At 50.1% G+C, this 18,999-nt stretch overlaps 1 protein-coding gene across 2 annotated transcripts in view; it reads left to right on the top strand.

Moving 5' to 3' along the window:
* LOC135509424 (zinc finger protein 423-like) overlaps positions 1–18,999 on the top strand; it is a 154,993-nt gene that overhangs the window by 67,540 nt on the left and 68,454 nt on the right. For both annotated transcript variants that reach the window (XM_064930072.1, XM_064930073.1), the window contains exons 4-5: positions 13,513–16,961; positions 17,721–17,805. In XM_064930072.1, the coding sequence (XP_064786144.1) occupies positions 13,513–16,961; positions 17,721–17,805 (3,534 nt within the window). The remainder of the gene's footprint in view (positions 1–13,512; positions 16,962–17,720; positions 17,806–18,999) is intronic.

The raw sequence follows: 18,999 nt of genomic DNA, 5'->3' as shown, positions 1-18,999 counted from the left end.
TGGAGGTGGTGAGGTGTTTGAAGTCGGGAGGGTGCAGTACTTTTTGTCTGGTCCCTCTGCAATCCTTTTTCTAAGCTGTGGAGTCAAACCAGCCAGTGGTCACCATTGATCTATTCCTCCCACTATGCATCCGCTGAACCCAGTTGTGTGCGAGTGTATGTGTGTGTAAGCATTCTCTCTCACATATAGGCATGTTGACGGCTTATTGAATGCATGTTCTTGTATGTAACAGAATGTGAGAGGGTTTGTTTAATGGTTTTGTGTGTGTGTGTGTGTGTGTGTGTGTGTGTGTGTGTGTGTGTGTGTGTGTGAAGGTCAGTTTGGTTTCTCCTTCCCAGAGAACAGCCCCTGGGGCGATGCCAGAAGTTCCCAACAAAAGTTTTTTTCTCTCTCTGTCGGGCAGTCACAGTGGACAGCCATCCCCCCGCAGGCCAGCGGGAGGACCCCTGAGTGGATTGGGGCCTCGCTGGCGGGGAGGAGGGGGGAGAAGGGCAGAACTAGATCTGGCACTGTTTGTACGGCCTGGTGGGGGTTTGGGGGGTGGGGGGTGAGGACTAGAGCAAAGGCAACCCCAGGAGCCAATGGATTTGAGAAGTTTTTGGGAACCCCCATCCTCCCTCTCTCGCTCCATGGTTTGGCGGATGTAGACCGTAATTACAGGACCCCCTGGCCTCTCATTCTCCCGGCCTCTGCCTTTGATCTGTTTCATGTTGGACAGATATTTTTCCCCCCACTAGCTCTACCTTTGTCTCGTTCTCCATTTCTTTTCTCTGTGGCTCCTTTCCCCCTGTCCGTACCCCCTTTTGATACACACTGTGCGGCTCTGCGCTCTTTAATACACAAAGAAACTTATATTTTCCCCTATTTTTTGTTTTAAAGTTGGGCCCTTTTTGTTGATGACCACATTGAACTTGATACAGATTTTTTTGTGGGGGGGGGGGGCTTTGTAGTCCAAAGTTAAAAGCTCTTCTCTTATTTCTGGTCTTGTGTGAAGCAGACCCACAAAGCCAACAACCAGCCCTTCGTTGAGCCAGCCCTGACCGACTCCCAGACATGCCACCTCTGACCGTTGTCCCTCGTTCAAAGGTCCCGCCCCTTGTTTGAACAGTAAACAATTATGAGGCATATGCGTGGTGCGTGCATGTGTGTAGGAGAGGGCCAGGGACTGTTAGTTGGAAAATAATAATGCAATTATGAAAGTAGACCTACACTAAACAGGGAACCCCACCTGTTGTCTCTATGTAGCTCCCTGTCAGAGACAAGTCCTGCCAGGCATTGATCCTGGCTGGCCTAGCTGCGACTGTGTGGCTGTGTGGGTGGAATCAGGGACAGGCTTTGTTTGTTAGGAAGGTAATGGCCAAGCTACAATAATGGCCTGTTGATTCACCACCCTGTGTATTTGATATAGCCATTCTGCTCAGCTAATTGCTAGTGTGTATCCACGCAGTCCATAGGCAGTTCAATCACACCAGTATTGTTAGCTACAGCTAGGAAATTGTAGCTATACATAATCAGTACAAATCTTTTAAACCTAATTGCAGTTCAATTGAGGTGAGTACGAGTTTCATTGGACTGGAAATGAGTGGCGAGTATTGTAGGTGTAGCTTGGCAGATGGCAGGGCTTGCTCTGAGATCTGTACAAAGTGTGTTTGTGTGTGTGTTTGTGGTTTTACTATTCTTGTGGTGACCAGAAGTCTGTCCCCACAAGGAAAAGGGCTATTTTAGGCTTAGGGGTTAGGTTTATGGTTACAATTTGGGGTTAAGCGTTATGTTTAGGTTAGGGGGTTTAGGTTAGGGTCTAGGGAAATAGGATTATAAATGGGAATAAATGTTTTGGTCCCCACAAGGACAGTAAAACGAATTGTGTGTGTGTGTGTGTGTGTGTGTGTGGTAGAGTAGCGCTGCAGACTGAAGGCATGTTGCCCAAACACATCGCTGGACATGGCTGTACTCTGACCAGCTCTCCCATCACCTGTCCAGGAGAGGAGATGTGCTGCTCAAGGCAGGAATTACAGAACAGGAAAATCCAAACATTTGTGGAGAAAATGTTTTGTTGTTGTTGTTGCTGCAAATGATTTGGGCAGCTCTAGTTGTAAATATCTCTCTAACAACCTATTTCTCTATTTCCTCTACATCTTCCTATTTTTGTCTCTCTACCTCACCCCCCTCACCCGGTCACTCTGTGTGACAGTGAGAGGTGGTGTAATGACAGTGTTGAGGTGGAGCTCTCTCTGTGTCCTTGAACCCCAGCTGGGTGCTCTGGTGTCACCCTGAGCAGTTTAATAACAGACTAATTATCCTGTCCTTATTCACAGTGTACAGTCACAATAGCAGGGTTGTCCAGGTTTCTCCTTTACCCTGCCCCCCTCTCTGTTGCTTACTGTGTGGGTGTGTGAGTACCCGTCAATCAGAGCCTGTGCTCTGTATTGGTTCCTATTCTGTGTTACTGCTTGTGCGTATCCATGCCTGTCTCCTTGAATCGGAGGGGTTTTGTGTTTGTGGCACTGTGTCTGTGTGTATGTCCGCCTGTCTCTCTCTCTCTCTCTGTGTGTGTGTGTGTGTGTGTGTGTGTGTGTGTGTGTGTGTGTGTGTGTGTGTGTGTGTGTGTGTGTGTGTGTGTGTGTGTGTGTGTGTGTGTGTGTGTGTGGCTCTGTCTCTGTGGTGTGTGTGGCTCTGTCAGTGTGTGTGGCTCTGTCAGTGTGTGTGGCTCTGTCAGTGTGTGTGGCTCTGTCAGTGTGTGTGGCTCTGTCAGTGTGTGTGGCTCTGTCTGTGTGTGTGGCTCTGTCAGTGTGTGTGTGGGGCTCTGTCAGTGTGTGTGTGGGGCTCTGTCAGTGTGTGTGTGTGTGTGGCTCTGTCAGTGTGTGTGGGGGGCGTTTGTCAGTGTGTGTGTGGGGGGCTCTGTCAGTGTGTGTGTGTGGGGGGCTCTGTCAGTGTGTGTGTGTGTGGGGCTCTGTCAGTGTGTGTGTGTGTGGCTCTGTCAGTGTGTGTGTCAAATCAAATCAAATTTAATTTGTCACATACACATGGTTAGCAGATGTTAATGCAAGTGTAGCGAAATGCTTGTGCTTCCAGTTCCGACAATGCAGTAATAACCAACAAGTAATCTAACTAACAATTCCAAAACTAATATCTTATACACAGTGTAAGGGGATAAAGAATATGTACAAGATATGAATGAGTGATGGTGCAGAGCAGCATAGGCAAGATACAGTAGATGGTATCGAGTACAGTATATACATATGAGATGAGTATGTAAACAAAGTGGCGTAGTTAAAGTGGCTAGTGATACATGTATTACATAAGGATGCAGTAGATGATAGAGTACAGTATATACGTGTACATATGAGATGAATAATGTAGGGTATGTAAACATTATATTAGGTAGCATTGTTTAAAGTGGCTAGTGATATATTTTACATCCTTTCCCATCAATTCCCATTATTGAAGTGGCTGGAGTTGAGTCAGTGTGTTGGCAGCAGCCACTCAATGTTAGTGGTTGCTGTTTAACAGTCTGATGGCCTTGAGATAGAAGCTGTTTTTCAGTCTCTCGGTCCCAGCTTTGATGCACCTGTACTAACCTCGCCTTCTGGATGATAGCGGGGTGAACAGGCAGTGGCTCGGGTGGGTGTTGTCCTTGATGATCTTTATGGCCTTCCTGTAACATCGGGTGGTGTAGGTGTCCTGGAGGGCAGGTAGTTTGCCCCGGTGATACGTTGTGCAGACCTCACTACCCTCTGGAGAGCCTTACGGTTGTGGGCGGAGCAGTTGCCGTACCAGGCGGTGATACAGCCCGCCAGGATGCTCTCGATTGTGCATCTGTAGAAGTTTGTGAGTGTTTTTGGTGACAAGCCGAATTTCTTCAGCCTCCTGAGGTTTAAGAGGCGCTGCTGCGCCTTCTTCACGATGCTGTCTGTGTGAGTGGACCAATTTAGTTTGTCTGTGATGTGTATGCCGAGGAACTTAAAACTTACTACCCTCTCGACTACTGTCAGTGTGTGTGTGTGTGTGGCTCTGTCAGTGTGTGTGTGGCTCTGTCAGTGTGTGTGTGGCACTGTCAGTGTGTGTGTGGCTCTGTCAGTGTGTGTGTGGCACTGTCAGTGTGTGTGTGGCTCTGTCAGTGTGTGTGTGTGGCTCTGTCAGTGTGTGGCTCTGTCAGTGTGTGGCTCTGTCAGTGTGTGGCTCTGTCAGTGTGTGGCTCTGTCTGTGTGTGTGTGTGGCTCTGTCAGTGTGTGTGTGTGTGTGTGTGGCTCTGTCAGTGTGTGTGTGGCTCTGTCAGTGTGTGTGTGTGGCTCTGTCAGTGTGTGTGTGTGTGTGGCTCTGTCAGTGTGTGTGTGTGTGGCTCTGTCAGTGTGTGTGTGTGTCTGTGTGTGTGGCTCTGTCAGTGTGCGTGTGTGTGTGTGGCTCTGTCTGTGTGTGTGTGTGTGTGTGTGTGTGTGTGTGTGTGTGTGTGTGTGTGTGTGTGTGTGTGTGTGTGTGTGTGTGCTCTGTCAGTGTGTGTGTGTGAGTGTGTGTGTGTGTGTGTGTGGCTCTGTCAGTGTGTGTGTGTGTGTGTGTGTGTGTGTGTGTGTGTGTGTGTGTGTGTGTGTGTGTGTGTGTGGCTCTGCCAGTTTGTGTGTGTGGCTCTGCCAGTTTGTGTGTGTGTCTCTGCCAGTTTGTGTGTGTGTGTCTCTGCCAGTTTGTGTGTGTTTGTCTCTGCCAGTTTGTGTGTGTTTGTCTCTGCCTGTGTGTGTGGCTCTGCCTGTGTGTGTGTGGCTCTGCCTGTGTGTGTGTGGCTCTGCCCGTGTGTGTGTCTATGCAAGTGTGTGTGTGTGTGTGTGTGTGTCTATGCAAGTGTGTGTGTGTGTGTGTGTGTGTCTCTGCCAGTGCGTGTGTCTCTGCCAGTGCGTGTGTCTCTGCCAGTGTGTGTGGCTCTGCCTGTGTGTGTGTGTCTATGTGTGTGTGTGTGTGTGTGTGTGTCTATGCCTGTGTGTGTGTGTGTGTTTGTCTCTGCCAGTTTGTGTGTGTTTGTCTCTGCCTGTGTGTGTGGCTCTGCCTGTGTGTGTGGCTCTGCCTGTGTGTGTGGCTCTGCCCGTGTGTGTGTCTATGCCAGTGTGTGTGTGTGTGTGTGTGTGTGTGTGTCTCTGCCAGTGTGTGTGGCTCTGCCTGTGTGTGTGTGTCTGTCTATGTGTGTGTGCGTGTGTGTGTGTCTATGCCAGTGTGTGTCTCTACCAGTGTGTTTGTGTGTGTGTCTCTACCAGTGTGTTTGTGTGTGTGCTTCTGCCAGTGTGTGTGTTTGTCTCTGCCAGTATGTGTCTCTGCCCGTGTGTGTGTGTTTGTCTCTGCCGGTGTGTGTCTCTACCAGTGTGTTTGTGTGTGTGTGTGTTTCTGCAAGTGTGTGTTTCTGCCAGTGTGTGTCTCTGCCAGTGTGTGTCTCTGCCCGTGTGTGTGTGTGTGTGTGTTTGTCTCTGCCAGTGTGTGTCTCTGCCAGTGTGTGTGTTTGTCTCTGCCAGTGTGTGTCTCTGCCAGTGTGTGTCTCTGCCAGTGTGTGTGTGTGTCTCTACGCGTGTGTGTGTGTGTGTGTGTCTCTACCAGTGTGTGTGTGGTTCCTGCTCACCGTCTGTGCTCTACTCCCTCAGTGTGTCACTAATGGCAGGTCCAGGTGTTCCTCTCAGTGCCGCTCCTCCCCAGAGAGGCCGGGGGGCTCCTAGGGTGTCACAGTGGGCAGGAGGTACCCGCCTCTCTCTGCCTGTGCTGGGGGTCCCCTGGGCCCCAAGCCTCCCAGGAGCCCCATGTCCTAACCCCCATCTCTCAGCCCAGGCTGCTGCTGCCTGCCTCTCTGCCTCTATCTCCCCATCTGAAACCACACAGCTCAGCCTACTGTTTCTGCTCAGCTCCAGCTGCCGGCATGACTTATTTACAGGCCCTACTACACCAGGGTGGGGGTGGGGGGTCTACAAACATGGGGTAACCTCAGAGGAACAGGAAAACTGGCAGAATGACAACTCGCTCTGCTCCACTGGTAGAGGTACAGCGAGTGTACGTTAGTCTGGTTGTAGTCGCTCACAACATGAAGACATTTTGTCTGTCTATTTGTTATTTGACAGACACAATGTAGTGGTGTAATGTATTTCCCCCATCTCATTCAGTGGATATATGGATGCATGTTTGGGGCAGTATACTGTGGAAGCATTTTGACACCATCCACTGCCTTGTATTCTCCCAGGCAGACTCTAGGTGGCAATGTCTCTAGTTGTTGGGGTAGCTGATTTTCTGAAGCAGATTTTATTTTGGTGTTCTTAGCCAGGCCTGGACAGTATGTAAAGGGATGCTTGTTTCACACTCCATTTGTGTTTACTAAAGGACCATATGTCTCTTGTTAGATTTCTGAGTGGACATGGCTGTCATACCACAGATAGATAGGAGTGACATTACGTAAGTGATGTCTCCTGGTAACTCCTCTATCCCAAGGCCCCTCCTTCTGAGTACACACGCTAACCCCTCCACTAAACTCCTCCTATGCTGAACCTGCCGCCGGCGAAGCCGGCTATTTTTAATAATGAGGCTTAGTTGATTGAGCTCTGTTGAATGATGCTGAGAGAACGGCTTTAACCTAGAAAATCCTCAGCATACACCTTAGTCACAGCACAGAGACCAACACAGTGTCTGACTCATAACCCTACAGAGCAGAACAGCGTCATAAGACCTGAGTCACAACCCATTGAAAAGCCCTGGAGAATAGTCAGGAGAGAGGGAAGAGGGTGACATGCAACGAGAGGACCTGGTGAGCTGTGAGAGAATGGATGCGTTTGATCATAGGGGAGAGGTTGAGGGCTGATCGACGGAGAAAACGCTTCGGTGGGGTCTGCCTAAAGCCCAGGGAAAGAGAGGACGCTCAGATCCCAGAGAAAAAGAGCACCATAGCCGGACACTGACGAAGGGCTGACTGAAACTGATGATGTGGTGGTGCAGCTATGGTGGCAGGTGAAACCATAGCGGTTGAGCAAAGCTATGGTGGCAGGTGAAACCATAGTGGTTGAGCAAAGCAGGGTCTGTTGAAGGTTTGTGCTGTTGATTTCATCCATGGGATCTCACAACAGTTTCCCATTGACACAGGGAACATGCCCAAAATGTTACTCACACACTGTGACACAGGCAAGGGAGAGGGACTGAGAGGCAGAGCGCGAGGTAGAGCGAGAGAGAGGCAAGGTTGGAGAGGGATGAGAAGAAGAGATGGGCAGAGAGAGAGTGTAGAGGTAGAGAGTGCAGGATGGAGTAGGGGGAGAGAGGGAGAACCAGATGCCTGCCGTCTTCCTCCAAATGGCCCCTGTAACAAGACTTGTTTTGGTACACTTCACATGTAATTAATGTGCAGCTGTTTAACAGTGCTGGCTCCTGCAGATCTCACAGACCGACCAAGACTTGAGTCAAACTCATCTTAACCAATCACGGTTGGTCTCTCTCTCTCTCTCTGTCTCGTTCTCGACGCACATTCACAATTCTATAAATTTTATTGGACGTTACTTTCTACTTATGTAGTAACTTTACCCGGTGTAAATCTGCTTCACTTAATGTAGTTCAATAACTCCCGCCCCCCAAAAATTGCTGACACCCCATTCTTTCTGCAGACATCATTTAATCTTAATTCGGAGCAGATATTTAACAGAGTTTTCTGAAAATCTGTACGCATAACAAACTGAGTGAGATTGTACCAAGATTCAGTTACCAAACTTCCATTTTCAGTGTAAGTTGTTTTTTCGTATTTTTTCCTCTCACCAATCTACACACAATAATACCCCATAATGACAAAGCAAAAACTGTTTTTTATATCACATTTACGTAAGTATACAGCCCCTTTACTCAGTACTTTGTCAAAGCACCTTTTGCAGCGATTATAGCCTCGAGTCTTCTTCTGTATGGGGCTTACAAGCTTGGCACACCTGTATTTTGGCAGTTTCTTTCATTCTTCTCTGCAGATCTTCTCAAACTTCGCTGCACAGCTATTTTCAGGTCTCCCCAGAGATGTTTGATTGGGTTCAAGTCTGGGCTCTGGCTGGGTCACTCAAAGACATTCAGAAACTTTGCCTTTTGGCAAACTCCAAGCAGGCTGTAGTGCTTTTTCCATGTGTCCACTGTCCTTCTGGAAGTTTCTCCCATCTCCACAGAGGAACTCTGGAGCTCTGTCGGAGTGACTATCGGGTTCTTGGTCACCTCCCTGACCAAGGCCCTTCTCCCACGATTGCTCAGTTTGGCTGGGCAGCCAGCTCCAGGATAAGTCTTGGTGGTTCCAAACGTCTTCCATTTAAGAGTGATGGAGGCCACTGTGTTCTTGAGGACCTTCAATGCTGCAAAAAGGTTTTGGTACCCTTGCCCAGATCTGTGCCTGGACACATTCGTGTCTCGGAGCTCTATGGACAATTCCTTCAAACTTTTGGCTTGGCTTTTGCTCTGACATGCACTGTCAACTGTGGGACCTTATACAGACAGGTGTGTGCCTTTCCAAATCATATCCAATCAATTGAATTTACCACAATTGGACTTCAATCAAGTTGTAGAAACATCTCATGGATGATCAATGGAAACGGGATGCATCTAGGCTCAATTTCAAGTCTCATAGCAGAGGGTCTGAATACTTATGTAATTGTGGTATTTCTGTTTTTGATTTTTAATTTTGCAAATATTTCTAAATGTCTGTTTTCGTTTGGCAGTATGGGGTATTGTGTGTAGATTGATAAGAAAAACAATCTGTAATACATTTCAGAATGAGGCTGTAACATATAATGTGAGAAAAGTCTAGGCGTCTGAATCCTTTCAGAATGCACTGTACGAGGGGTGATGGATCCTTAGTGGTTCAAGGTTGTGTCTATAGGACTGAGTGACTCATATACTGGTCAACCTCCCATGTTTGTCCCAGTTCCCGTCCTGTCACCTGGATGTCTCTTGGGCGGTGACGAGAGGAGAGGCCTGTCAGCTGTTGCCGCCCCATGCCCCCCTCACCCCGACGCCCCCTGCCCCTCACCTTCTGCCCTGGGAATGTGGCCGGCTGCTTGGGAACTTTTGGGCGCCAACTGCTCCATATGGGCTGTGGGCAGCGTGTGACTGTGTCCTCCAGGACTCAGGCCCCTGACAGACTGCGTCCGCTCTGACTTCACCCACCCTGTGTGTGTGTGTGTGTCCTCCCGTACTCAGGTCCCTGACAGACTGCCTCCCATGGGTCTGAGGGACAGCAGTGGACTGGAGACCTCTAGAGACAGACTAGGCCTAGGGAGATAAATGTGTGTACGTTTGCAAAAGAGGGAGATTAAACATTTTGATGGTCAACAACAACCCCACATGGCTTCAGACCCCATCAGAAGTCACAGTGTGTGTTGTGATACAGTATTTGACTGAGGAATGAGTTATAGCATAGTATACCACAATTTAGGTTGATAGTTTTACTCTGGAAAAGTTTGGAAACGATGGATTGATAGTGGGAGGAAGGAAGAGGGGGAGAAGAGGTGAGAAGTAAGGACGGAAGGAGCTTGAAAATGGGGAGCAGTTCTCCTCTTGAAAGTTTCATTCCCCCTGTCGGCTTGTCCGTTGCTCCAGGCTTGTCTGGCCTGCATGCTGCGCTGCCCTGTCAGAGACCTGGCTGGAAGTTGTTTTTCTGCCCCCTACGGTGCGTCTCTGCTGCCTGGGGCCATGGGAAGGGGGCCAAGGGGATGGGGTTGGGAGCCAGGCAGGGGGCTCGGTGGAAGTTTGGGCAGGGAGCCAGACTGAAAGGTGGAAATGTTAATTAGGGAGGAGGGGTGTGAGTGGAGGGCAGGGGAATGTGACGAGGTGAGCCCATATGATAAACATACACACATACTGTAGACTAGTCTTATTAGAGAAGACCTTCTACATTACCCACTGCTCCCTCAGTAGGGCCAGTCTTGTTACCTGATTCCTGTTGTCTCTGACCCACTGGGGGGGTGGCAGCAGCTATGGACCTTGCTGTTACTCTTCATTACGACTATTGATCATCCATAAATATTGATTCAATGGTCACCCACTTTGTTTTTGTCCTAGTCCAAACCATGTTGTGTGGTATTGAAATGATGTGTACGGCATAAATAACAGACACACACACCGCGGTTGTCCAAGGCCTGAGTGACTGCAGACAACTGCTTTCTAGAATAGGATAGAAACAGACCCCCTGCTTTTAATCAAGTCTCAGTAGAGAGATGTCAGCCCAGTCAAGCTGGCTGTTTGCTCCCCCCCCAGGAGGAGCACGTTGACACTGCAGATTATCTCCATATGCATATGGAGCAGGTTTAGTGGCAGTACAGTTGATAGAACAGATTATTAATGATCACATTGTTTGGACATGAAGGAAGGCGTTAGTCTCTGTCTGCCAGTCAGTGTTGTGGACATCATGTGGAAACGGAGGGAGGCCATCCTGCTCTAATGAACAGCCTGGCTTTTTGCTTTCTGGGGCTGTGTTTCCGTTGCACTTCAGAGGAGACGCCGCCACAGCGGCTTCTCAGGGGTGGCGTGGTTTTGGGATGGGGTACACGGGGAGACGGACCTCTGTCCTCGTGTCTGATGAGGGGAAGAGCAAGCTAGAGCTGGGGACGCCAGGCTGGGCATATCTTCATTACCGCGTTTCCTCCACGCTCCGGCCTCGGCATGCCGGCTGGCTGGCCAGCCTATTAGAGAGGGGACAGGCGTCATCAGGCCGGCCCAGTCTGGATAGAGCGAGGTGGGGGGTGGGGCAGCATGGGGCGTCCTCTTGAAACTCAGACCAAAATTGGCCATCCCTGCTCCATCCATCCACTACCTCTATGCTCGTGCTCAGGTAGAGCTCAGTTGGGGCCTTCGTCTGTGGCCTTGTGTTTTGTTCGGCCAGTTCCAATTACTGGGCCCTGATTGGAGGCAGGATGGCCGTTCTTCCTCTGGACTGCAGTGTCTCCATCTGCCAGGCACTCCCTCCTCCCTGCCTGGCCCCACCCCTCCACCTGGGCCATGGCAGCGGAGGTCAGGGGCAGCCATGACTGTAGCCTGTTAATTCAGTAATGAGTAACAACATGAAAGACATGGGCGGACGGAGGGTGGAACAGACTGGGAGAGCGAGATAAAGACAGAGAAGCCATCAGGGGCGTGCTTGGGAACGCTGGAGTGAGGAGACATGGGAGCAGCATGTGTTTGCGTGCCCATTCCAGTCTTTTCTCGGTTTTCTCTCTGCTTCCCCCTCGCCTTTCCCCCTCTTTATTTTCTGTTTCTTTTCTAATTTAACTTTTCATTGAAATTTCTTACCCTGTTTAGTGCTCTTGCCAAGTCCCCCAGCGGACCGATGACAAAAGCCCTCTAAAAGCCATGTGATCTTCCATTTTCCGACAGCCACACTTCTGAGGATTAAGGCTATTTAATGACTATAATCTCCTTTCTCAAAAGTGATTTCTCACATTCTGTTGCAGTCAGAGGGATTGCATTAGCATTAATAGATTTAGAATTCGACAGAATGACCACATGTGCCAGGAGTTTTTTTTCTTCTCTTCTTCCCTCACCATTCTTTCTCCCTCCCACGTCTCTACTTATTTATCTCTCATTTTATTTCTTTCTTCTTCTTCATGCTCAAGCAAGTGTTCCTTTGTATGTGGTGTGATGTGGTGCAGTACATGGCTGGGGCTCGGCAGGACAGCGTACCTGTCAGTCGTGAGCAGCTCTCCCCTCTGCTCTCTCACCTCCACTCGGCTCACATCAGAGACCAGCCTGTCAGGGGCCACGCTTTCATTGTGCAGCCAAAGAATTCACCCCAGTTAAGGCCCTTTTGGGCTTTTCATCCCCTCTCTTTATTCGGGACGCCGAGGCCCTCTCTCGCTCCTGTGTTGCCGGGGTTTAACTTGTGTCAGAATGACTCTTATCCTGACACGGACACAAAGGCATGAGAGGAGGACTGGGGGGAATGGCTACAATAGGGAGGGGATGTCCAGACACCCCAGCTGTGTAGACAGTGGGGTACAGGCCTTAACTGTAATCTGAGAAACAGAGTTGTTCCCCCCTCCATCACGCTTACATAGTTACCCACACATAAATACAGCACACACTCACGCACGAGCACAGATGCACGCATACACACACACACACACACAATGCAGGTGGTACTCCGTTTTGGGCTCAAAATAGCATTTATGTTAGGATTTATGTACTCAACAAAACAGCGTGTTACTGGTTTGATCTGTAGCATATAAATAGGCTGTAATTGTTAGTTTCTCCTGCTTCCCCTGTCTCTGTACAAATTCTCTCAAACATATTTCCCAACATCTTTTCTTTCCATCTTTGTCCATTTCCTTGGTCTCGTTCATACTTGTTTATTAACTTGCCCTCGTCCTGTAATATTACTCTCCTCATTGTTGCGGCTGGATGGCATCTCTCTCCTGTTTCCTTTATCTTCCATGTAATATCTCTATGTTACAGTCTTTTAGAGTAGAGGTTTCTTTCCTAGCGCCAAGCTAAATTCATAATTCATGTTTTTACAACAAGATGACCCACAAACCCCTGCAGTTTTTTTATTTGCTCTGCACAGCATCTACATTTTTCGAGTGCATCGATTCATCACATTCATCTATTTTCCACCACATCTGCAGTGCACACCTTTTGTATAACACATACTATACGAGTTGGTAGTGGGAAGGGAAAATATTCATAAGTAGCAAATTACTTATCTCTCTTAGATAAAGAATGTTGTTAATACTTTGTTTTGAAGCCTACTTTTGCTGAGAGGACAGTTACCTGTTTGAGTGTGATTGTCAGCCAAAATACAAATAAGATGCAGATTGAGTCACGTGCCCTCCAGCTACAGACGAGTTTCATGTAAAAAGCGTGTTTTATAAGATGTATGTGTGGAGAGGGGAAATGCGGGAGGCTGTTTACTTATCGTAAACATTTGGTTATGTGTGATGATGACTACCAGAGGCTTCTCTCCTCACGCATTGAGAGCAGAGTGTGAAACTTAGTCAAATAAAGCAAACAGGCTGAGCTGGAGAGTTCTGGGTTTGTCTGAGCCACAGTGGGACTCCAGGCTCGCAGCATTCCTGCTCAATAAGTCATGAGTGTTTCTCCTCTTCTTCAGACGGCTCTAGTTTAGATGCTAAATAGATGACGTGAGGGCTGTGGCAGGCCCCCTCAGACTGCACAAAGCAGGACAGAGTTAATTTATGCTCTTTGTGTATATTTATATTATGTATGCATTAATAGACTTTCCCTTGTGTCAGCACCAAACTGGAGAAAAGCATCCAGAATCCCGTGTTTTATTTCATTCCCATTGTTATATAAGAATATACCCTCACTATTGAGTGTTTTCTAATCAGTTTTCGGAATTTCAATCTTGTCCCCATAATGACAATATATGATAAGGCAGATGTAATTCTGGAGGGGGTGGGTGATGTTTGCTTAGGGAGGATGAAGAGAGAGAAAATACAATTTGTCCTTATTTCTTTAATTCTATTCTGTTTTAGATTTTTTTTTTAAATCTCCTCTCTAACACTTTAATTCTGCCTGTGCTTTGCATTGCAGATGGTGATGATGACCCTGGGCTCTCCTGGGTAGGGTCCTCTCCCTCCAGCAAAGACGTGGCGTCTCCGTCACAGATGCTGGGGGACGGCTGCAGCGATCTGGGCATGGGCACAGGGGAGGAGGAAGGGGGCGCGGGGCTGCCCTACCCCTGCCAGTTCTGCGACAAGTCTTTCAGCCGCCTCAGCTACCTGAAGCGCCACGAGCAGATCCACAGCGACAAGCTGCCCTTCAAGTGCACCTTCTGCAGCCGCCTGTTCAAGCACAAGCGCAGCCGCGACCGCCACGTCAAGCTCCACACCGGAGACAAGAAGTACAGCTGCCAGGAATGTGAGGCGGCTTTCTCCCGCAGCGACCATCTCAAGATCCACCTGAAGACCCACAGCTCCAGCAAGCCCTTTAAGTGCAGCGTGTGCAAGAGAGGCTTCTCCTCCACGTCCTCTCTACAGAGTCACATGCAGGCTCACAGGAAGAACAAGGAGCACCTGGCCCTGCGTGCTGAAAAGGAAGGGGGGAAGCGTGGCAGCAATGCAGGCAGTGGAGGGGAGATGGACCAGGACCTGTACATGTGTGACTACTGTGAGGAGACCTTCAGCCAGACAGACGAGCTGGAGAAGCACGTAGTGACCCGCCACCCCCAGCTGTCTGACCGCTCCGACCTGCAGTGTATCCACTGCCCCGAGATCTTCAGTGATGAGGGCCTGCTGCTCTCCCATATCGAGACGTCCCACGCTAACCACAAACACAAGTGTCCCGTGTGCTCAGAGCAGTTCCCCTCTGTGGAGGACGTCTACTGCCACATGGACAGCCACCGGCAGCCCGACTCCAGTAATCACAGTCCCAGCCCTGACCCCGTGCTGGGCAGCATGGCATCCATGAGCAGCGCCACCCCGGACTCCAGCGCCTCTCTGGAGAGGGGTTCCACCCCAGACTCCACCCTGAAGCCCATCCAGAGCCGGCGCAAGCTGGCCCCGAACTCTGACCATGACGACGGGGGTCACTGGACGGCCAAGGTGACCTACAGCTGCCCCTACTGCTCCAAGAGAGACTTCAACAGCCTGGCCGTTCTGGAGATTCATCTGAAGACCATCCATGCAGACAAGCCCCAGCAGAACCACACCTGCCAGCTGTGCCTGGATACCCTGCCCACGCTCTACAACCTCAACGAACACATCCGCAAAGCCCACAGAGGCAGCGGAGGCGCCTCAGCGGCCTTCCCCCTGCTTCAATTCACCAACGTGTCGGCCTTTCACTGCAACTACTGTCCAGACATGTTTGCAGACATCAACACCCTGCAGGAGCACATCCGTGTGTCCCACTGCCTGCCTGGAGGAATGGTCGCAGGCTCCACCACCCTGGAGGGCAACCACGCCTTCTTCTGCAACCAGTGCTCCATGGGCTTTCTCACAGAGTCCTCTCTCACAGAGCACATCCAGCAGACCCACTGCAGTGGAGGAGGCATGCCCAAGATGGAGTCTCCCATCCTGCAGCCCTCCCAGTCCTTCATGGAGGTCTACTCCTGCCCTTACTGCACCAACTCGCCCATCTTCGGCTCCCTGCTCAAGCTCACCAAGCACATCAAGGAGAACCACAAGAACATCCCACTGGCCAATAACAAGCGGCAAGCAAAGGTGGCGGAACTCAGCCCCGCCTCCTCTGATGTGGAGATCTCCTCCCCCAAACGCCATAGGCTGGCTGGGGACTCCACCACGGCAGGGTCCATTGGAGACTACCCCTGCAACCAGTGTGACCTGCGCTTCAGCAGCTTCGAGGGCTTTCAAGCCCATCTCAAGTCCCACCTGGAAATGCTGCTGAGGAGGCAGTCCTGCCCGCAGTGCAACAAAGAGGACTTCGACTCCCAGGAGTCTCTGCTGCAGCACCTGACGGTCCACTACACCACCACGTCCACCCAGTACGTCTGTGAGAGCTGTGATAAGCAGTTCTCCTCAGTGGACGATCTGCAGAAGCACCTGCTGGACATGCACACCTTTGTGCTGTACCACTGTACGCTGTGCCAGGAGGTGTTTGACTCCAAGGTGTCCATCCAGGTCCACCTGGCTGTCAAGCACAGCAACGAGAAGAAGATGTTCCGCTGCACAGCCTGCACCTGGGACTTCCGGAAGGAGAGTGACCTTGAGCTGCACGTTAAACACAGCCACCTGGGGCACCCCACCGGCCCCGGTGTCACCAGCAAGGCCCGTAAGTGCATCTTCTGTGGGGAGACATTCTGCACAGAGGTGGAGCTGCAGTGCCACATCACCACCCACAGTAAGAAGTTCAACTGCCGCTTCTGTGGCAAGGCCTTCCACGCCATCGTTCTGCTGGAAAGGCACCTGAGGGAGAAGCACTGTGTCTTTGATGGGGGGAACGGCACCGGGAATGGAGGAAGCCAGAATGGCACACCCAACGGTGTAACCCAGAGCTCCAAGCGTGGGGGAGGAAGCGAAAGATCGACAGTGGCCACGGAGCAGGCTGACCTGCAGAACATGCTGCTGAAGAACGCGAGTCAGGATGTAGCCAACAGCCATGAGGCCAGCGGAGGGGAGGAGGAGCTGGACAATTCAGAGCCCATGTACGCCTGTGACATCTGTGGAGCAGCCTACACTATGGAGAGTCTTCTGCAGAACCACCGACTGAGGGACCACAACATCCAGCCCGGGGACGACGACGCCGGCACCCGCAAGAAGAAGGCCGACTTTATCAAGGGAAACCACAAGTGCAACGTGTGCTCACGAACCTTCTTCTCTGAGAATGGCCTGAGGGAGCACGCCCAGACCCACCGTGGTCCTGCCAAGCACTACATGTGCCCTATCTGTGGAGAGCGCTTCCCCTCCCTGCTCACGCTCACCGAACACAAGGTCACCCACAGCAAGAGCCTAGACACAGGCACCTGCCGCATCTGTAAGATGCCCCTGCAGAGCGAGGAGGACTTCATAGAGCACTGCCAGATGCACCCAGACCTGAGGAACTCTCTGACGGGCTTCCGCTGTGTGGTGTGCATGCAGACGGTCACCTCCACCCTGGAGCTCAAGATCCACGGCACCTTCCACATGCAGAAGCTCTCAGCCGGCGGGGGCAGCGGAGGCGGGGGCGGCTCAGCCTCCTCCTCCCCCAATGGCCAGCTGCAGCAACACAAGCACTACAAGTGTGCCCTGTGCCTCAAGGAGTTCAAGAACAAGCAGGATCTGGTGAAGCTGGATGTGAACGGGCTGCCCTATGGGCTGTGTGCTGGCTGTATGAACCGGGCTACCAACGGCCAGTCTCCCAGCGGGGGCACCACTCCCCAGGAGGCCGGTGGAGAGAAGACTGCGGTTGGGCTACGATGCCCCGAGTGTGCTGTGAAGTTTGAGTCCCTGGAGGACCTGGAGAGCCACGTTCAGGTGGACCACCCCGAGATGAGCCCGGAGAACAGCGGGGCCAAGAAGGTGACGGATGCCTCTTCTCTCCCTAAAGTAAGAACACACATATAATGTTTTCCCCCACTATGTCTTGATCAGCACATTGATTTACATTGAAATCTATGTACAATTCAAGAAAATGCTAAGGTTTCGGTAAATAGCAGGTTCAGTTTAGTAATTTATGAATCAGCCATATGGTGAATAACCAACATGGTCCTCTGCAGTGTAAAATAAATGGAAGTTATTACCAACCCAACAAAAAAGTTTAATGGCCCTGCATTTAGACAAATCTAATGAATGCATTAGACCGTCATTGTAGTCAATCACTCCTAATCCTTTTGAAATCTAAAGATTTTAATGTAATTTTTATCATTTGATGCCATGTTGTTCCCACTTATACTTATCATGGGTGCAAAAATAACCTAGTTTTAAAAGATTTCCCTCATACAATACTATAAACATTTTAACGGTATTCTCTAGCAGTGTGTCAGTTCCCAGTGGCTAGCGTGTCAGTAAGAAGTTGTGCTCAGTTAGATGTGTGAATTCATGGCTGCGTTTCATTTGGGCCCGGCGGGGCCTGCAGCTCGGCCCTGCTGAGGCATTGTGTGGCCTGTTCGCTCTACTAGATATTGACAGTGAGGTCCCTGGGACATTCAATCTTTACCTCCGCTTTTGTTTCAGCTCAGTGTAACAGCAAGGAGAAACCTCCAAATCCCCCCCCCAGTACATCCTTTCTGTATTGTGTGTGTGTGAGTGAATGAGCAGTTTGATTCCCTCTCTAAAACGATTGTCTTCCTGTCTGTTGCATTGCAGAAGAAGACGTACCAGTGCATCAAATGCCAAATGACCTTCGAGACAGAACGGGAGATCCAGATCCACGTAGCCAATCACATGATTGGTGAGTCAGCCTAGTCTCTTCCTGTTTGTGTGTTTACGCGTGTCTGTTTGTTATCTCTGTGCCCGTCTCTCCTTTCAGTTTCCTCTGGCTCCACAGCCTTCTGTTTGGCCTAGCCCTCGCCTCGCCCTCTCTCTCCCCGGCCTGCACAGCACACAGGTGTGAGACAGACAGGTGAAATGAACAGCTCTATTTGTGGAGCTGCTGCACTCGACAGCTGTTCCATTGTTTAACACTTGACTGCGCAGCTGAGGCCGTGGCTGCAGGTCTGATTGCTCCGTTAACTCTTCACTATGTGACCAGGGCTGTGACTGCAGGCTGTGCTGTACAGTAAAAGGGCAACAAACATTTCCTTTTCTTGCTCTCCCTTTTTCTTCTTCATCATTGGACTTTCTCCCTGACAATAGCCCTCAATGTGTTCTCTCTCTCTCTCTCTCTCTCTCTCTCTCTCTCTCTCTCTCTCTCTCTCTCTCTCTCTCTCTTCTCTTCAACATGTGTGCACTCTCTAGGACATTATAAGGACAAAGTCTTTTTTTCTCTGCTCTACCAGTATCATTGAAATCTATAAGTACAATATATGAAAATGCTAAGGTCTCGGTAAATAGCAGGTTCAGTTTAGTAATTTATGAATCAGCCATATGGTGAATAACCAACATGGTCCTCTGCAGTATAAAATAATGGCACTGTATTTCCTTTGTATGGTCTGATTGGCCACCCACTACTTACCTTGTGTGTTCACCACCTCACACTGACCTCCACACCTGGATGTAGAGGACACTGTGGAGAGTTAGCAGGCATGGACGATCACATTACCTCACCCACAGTACGCATATCATTGTAATAATATGTTGTAAATAGGTCTCCAAAAAAGTTAGCGAGACCTTAGAAGCAGCACAAAGATGCCAGACAGACTCCCCACTGATTCCCACCAGGGGGATGACATTTCCTAGCATCTGGAGGCAAATCAGGTTTACAGGCTCTGATGCAGCACAGAGGTATGTGTGCTCAAACTGAAAAGTTCCTCTGTAGTTTTTTACGGGCTTCCTCCCTCTGTGTTGTTATTCTGTAACTAATAATTGCTGCCACAGTGTACTGTAGTGTAGATTAACAAGCTTGGCCTGTGAGTAATTTGGGAGAACAAACGGCAGAACACTGAGAGCCGCAGCAACGCCCCAGTCTTCTCCAGGCCTGACAGCT

This window comes from Oncorhynchus masou, chromosome 22, assembly GCF_036934945.1.
Source record: "Oncorhynchus masou masou isolate Uvic2021 chromosome 22, UVic_Omas_1.1, whole genome shotgun sequence".
Taxonomy (NCBI): domain Eukaryota; kingdom Metazoa; phylum Chordata; class Actinopteri; order Salmoniformes; family Salmonidae; genus Oncorhynchus; species Oncorhynchus masou.
The sequence above is the reverse complement of the archived record's forward strand: the minus strand, read 5'-3'. Positions and strand labels throughout refer to the sequence as shown.